The following is a 4,606-nucleotide window of genomic DNA, read 5'->3' on the forward strand; positions in this document are numbered from 1 at the left end:
ATGAACACTCTCTCAGTTAAATGTTTTCAAAGTCCTAACGTGCTGAATTTCATGTAAATAAAACAGTGCGGTACAACAACAAAGGAAACGTTGTTTCGGTGTATAAATACTGTAGGTCTTTCTGAAAAATTAATTACTGAGGGCCTTTGAAATGTCTAGTTTCCAGTTCCTTCTCCAGGAGCTCGGTCACTAAATTTAGTATTTTCCCCCGCTTTGCATTTATTTGTTAAGTAAAATTACATCTTACATCAATTGCAGCGAGTAACACTTCAGAAGAGACATCCGGTTGCTTTAATTTCACAGATTTCAAAATCTTGATCTGTAGTAAGCCACCTTAAGTGCTTCCTCGGAGAAACAAACAAACACATTTTAACGACGTTTTTCTGTTAAGAAAAGCATGCTTTTTTTTTTCAGCTGCTCAAGTTGTAACTGCCTTAATATGCAATGATCTTTTTACTGAGGTTGTTCCAAATTCGCTGAACTCGAACAGCTATGTTTGTCTGTCAGCAAGCGATCACCGATTTAGATAGCAGGCTTTTATTTACATGGTCTATCCGAAAACAAACTAGAGCTTTAGTTAGGCCTAATTTGTGATTGGTACGGCTTTTATTTATCCTGATACTGTAAGGGATAGGGATGATTAAACTTGGCCTTGAAATTAAGGCTTATTACAGTTTACTTACTAGGCAAATACAATTGGTATTTACGTTAATTAAAGGGAAATTCGGGCCTTGCTGTAAACACTGCAATGACTATCATTCTGATAGGTGGTACCCCTCCAAGAACGGGGTCAATCACGCAGGTGTTCAAAGTAACCCAAACTACTCTGTGCCAGTAAATAGGCAGGGATGTTTTACGATTGATACCAATAACTTTCATGATTTGTTTCCTAAATGCAAGTCATTTGCTGTAAAAATTGTCAAAACAGTAACAAGGCAAATAAGAATACTTCGTCCTTCAAGGATGTAGGCGAGTATAATGTAGAAAACCAAGATTAAAATGAATAGCAGTTTAAATTCGAAGCTTATTGGTCGAGCTAAGGGAATTCTTTGTGGATTGTTGTTTCTCTCCCCGTTTCCAGTATCTTGCTATACACCTTATTCCAAAATGGCCGCCATTTAAACATTCTTTTGTTTTTATTCAAATAAGCCCTTGATGCCTCAGTCTTAAGCTTAAAATTCAAATGAATATTTTATCTTGAACGAGGCAACAAGAGCCAATTTGTATCCGCATAAATCAGCGGCCATTTTGGAATGAGGTGTATAGGAAGGCGAGTCTTGGCTCTATTTTTAGTAACACACTGAAAATCCAAAGGACGGTTTCTGATTGATGGCTGCTGCAAAGTCAGTTTAAAAAATCAATTCCTCTAAACGACTATTTTAATGCACGTACTATTTATGTTTTTTTTTTGTGATGGATTGCCGACAAAAAGGTGGTATGCGAATTGGAAAACGTTGGGTGAAAATTCTATCAAGTCTTCGTGTTGTAATTCGCATGAAGTCGATTAAAATATATATTTTGATCAGTCTTGTGTTGTAGAATCACTTCAGCTAGTGTAAAAGACTGAAACATGGTGAACCTAAATGAACTGAATTTGACCAAAAAGATGTTTCAAACACCATGACAGTGCTCTTAACATTCTCGCACACGTTCAAAAGAAATGCTGTCTAGCAATTCGACCAAAGATGTGGAGTAACTTATAAGAAGATTGCGATTTCTCCCACTTTTGGACATTTAAATGTTTATAGAATTAGCCAATCACAGGTCTATTTTGAGTTATGTGAACTAGTCGTCGACACGCTGCAGGGTATCATTCGTGCAACTTTTCCCGCCACAGTGTCGCCAAAACATTGCGAGACAAGTTGCACGAAACATTTCATAGTGTAACAGCGCCGTAAGGCTGCTCGCTGAGGCGGCTATCAGAGTTTGCCGTGAAAGAGAAAAGAAATTTCTTTGTTAACCAACTAATGATGCACACACAAATACATGGTAACCCCCAATTTTCTTTTTGTACACCAAGAGTACTACTAAGATCTACTTTCTCCGGATAATTTTAAACCGCGCAAAAATATCCCTGTATTAGTAAGCTTCACCGATAGGAAACCCGAGTATCTTGAGATACGCAGAACGTATGCGCAATAACAATAGTAGGCACCGTCCTTAATTTGCTTAGATTATATTATTAATAGCCCCGCATTCTCTATCACAAAAATTTCAGTTATTTCTACGAGATTCCCAGTTATCTGAACCTTTTATTGAGTTTCTGTCAAATGAGACATTAGGGACTTTAGTAAGATCTTCGACGAAAACGTCAGCCCAAAATATAACTTTACACCATCGTAAGTTTTTTCGCGATTATTCCATCTCGTTCGTCGTACAATGTGAGCGAATAATAGCGGACAGGAGCATGCTCATTAAAGAATCAATACTGGTATACTTGTCTCCAGCTAGTTTTGATATTGGACATCCATGTGATGGTCAATTGACACCTGTCAAAACAAGGTATCCGCTGACCAGTATCACATGACCATACCGCGGGCTCAAGTTTAGAGCTTATCGAGGTCAGCTGTTTTTTTCATTTGAACGCTGACCAGGTACTGGGTTTCGATTAGATAGCAGGCTCAAGCTAAGTAAACTTATCATAAGAATAAATAACTCGGGAGCTCTGCTATTAGGCTTGGCTAAGTCTGTATATTTAATTGGTGCGAGCGGTTCCAGGGTAAGAAGTGAAAATGAAAGGGTCACATTTGCATTCTCACGTTAACGTCAAAAACCTCAACGTCGTTATGCTAAGTACCACAAAAATATGTGCTAACAGGAGCCCATTACTATGAGAGAACAACTCCTACACTAAGCCTATGTCACGGCATTTTCACAGACCAATCTATTCTGAGACTACCTTTTGCCCCCAACAAAACAAAGGTAGTCCCGGTTCAGTGGCGCTATGACGTCAAGTAAGTTTCGTGTGATTGGTCGTCGGGCTCCAGCGGCAGTCTCATTCGTGGGAAATTCAATCTAAAAATAAACCGGTCTGTGAAAACGCCGTGACAGGAATATAGGGCTGTTGTTCGTTCCTAGTCATGGGCTCCTGGTCCTAAATATGTGAGTTATGGTTGTCGTAGCAGTCGTCATTTTTTGAACTCCCTGTTACTCCGTTGAGACGAGAATAACAATTCACTAATTGTTCGATGTCGGCGCTCTCCCAACTATGATTCTTCGGAGCTCTACTCGATCATTTTTTGGTTCCCCGATCTCAGGGAGGTCCACCTCTTCCACGGTATTACTCTCTGCAGGAACGTTACTACGGCTTAAAATTTGGTCCGTGTTTCCTACCGCATTGTTGCAAACGGAAAACAGCAATCTTCGAAATCCGTGGCGGTAGTTTTTGTTGCTCAGACCGTAAATGAGTGGATTTACACAACTGCTGATAAACACCAGCAGCGACAGGCCATGATGCAACTTGGTATCCAGCCTGGAATGCCCTGTAATTGCCAGTGCGAAATTGATCTGATTTGGGGCCAAACAAACTATCAACATCAGGCACGCGGCAGCGATCATGCGCGTCATTTTCCCTCGCATTTTGGCTCTGCTCTCTACTGAGCGGACTGTAGATCGTCTGGTCTTGTAGAGCATGTGCGCGTACAACACGAGCATCGCCAAACTTGGAAACGCCATTTTTAACAGAACTTGGATCACGGCCACAATCTCTTGGGTCGACTTTGAAGCCCAGTTGAACAACCACCTGCAGCGTCGATTTCGAGGATTTGATTCCACGTAGCCGACCTGAAAAAAGGAACTCAACACGAGAGCGAGTGACCACACCCAGGACGAGGCGATGTAAAGCAGGGTGCGCTTTTTGTTGAAGGTGGATTGATATTTCATTGGTTTAATCACTGCATACCATCGCTCTGTTGCCAAGGCTAAGCAAATGTAAGCCGAAAAAATCACCAACTGAAAAAGGAACGCGCGACTCCAAATCACGAGACAGAAAATTTTTCCCAGAATGTGATTTTCCGGATACGGGAAGGCATCGCCAAGAAGGAAAGCTGGATTTGTGGCCAAAGAAATGGCGGTCATTACATCACCTATGGCCAGAGACAGGATCAAAATGTTGTAGGATTTTTTCAACAGGTTTCTGTCGTGCCAGAAAATAGAAATGACCAGCATGTTTCCGAGGAATGCGACTGTAGCAATGACAGCGTAAGTGACTTGCGTGTAAGTGGTAATGCCAGGCGGAGCTGAGAGGCTGCTATCGGTGACCGCAGTAGGAAAAGTGGAATTTGTTGAATTACTCACTGCAAGATTTCGCATCATTTTGTTGTAGCTGCTATGCCAATCGGAAAGTAACTGAATATAAAGAAAGAACCGCCAAAATCACTTAAAGTGGTTTAACACAGGCAGTCTCCAAAATATGTTAGCTGCCCGGTCGCCAACTCGTCACTTCAGTAGATAAAACAGCGGACCACCGTGTAGGAGATTTTAAGTTCAACCCCACCCAGATGCGTCCACAGATTTCAATAAGTGTTTAAAAGTGTCCTCCCCTTCCTTCTCTCCTCAACTTCACCCTAATTTCTGGAAATACGGACAGTTTAGCGTCACAAAGTGT

The 4,606-nt window shown here is 41.2% G+C and overlaps 2 protein-coding genes across 2 annotated transcripts in view; one reads left to right on the forward strand and one right to left on the reverse strand.

The window, feature by feature from the left end:
• Nucleotides 1–678, forward strand: part of LOC138032973 (syntaxin-binding protein 5-like) — a 5,656-nt gene extending 4,978 nt beyond the window's left edge. The window contains exon 4 of the mRNA XM_068880699.1: nt 1–678. This exon is cut by the window's left edge and continues 454 nt beyond it. The gene's annotated coding sequence lies outside the window, so the exon portion shown is untranslated.
• Nucleotides 679–3,177: 2,499 nt separating this feature from the next.
• LOC138031643 (melatonin receptor type 1B-like) lies at nt 3,178–4,314 on the reverse strand. The gene has a single exon (XM_068879298.1). It carries the CDS (start codon nt 4,312–4,314, stop codon nt 3,178–3,180), a length of 1,137 nt encoding a protein of 378 aa, XP_068735399.1.
• Nucleotides 4,315–4,606: the final 292 nt, after the last annotated feature.

Source organism: Montipora capricornis, chromosome 14 (assembly GCF_036669925.1).
Source record: "Montipora capricornis isolate CH-2021 chromosome 14, ASM3666992v2, whole genome shotgun sequence".
In the NCBI taxonomy this organism is placed as follows: domain Eukaryota; kingdom Metazoa; phylum Cnidaria; class Anthozoa; order Scleractinia; family Acroporidae; genus Montipora; species Montipora capricornis.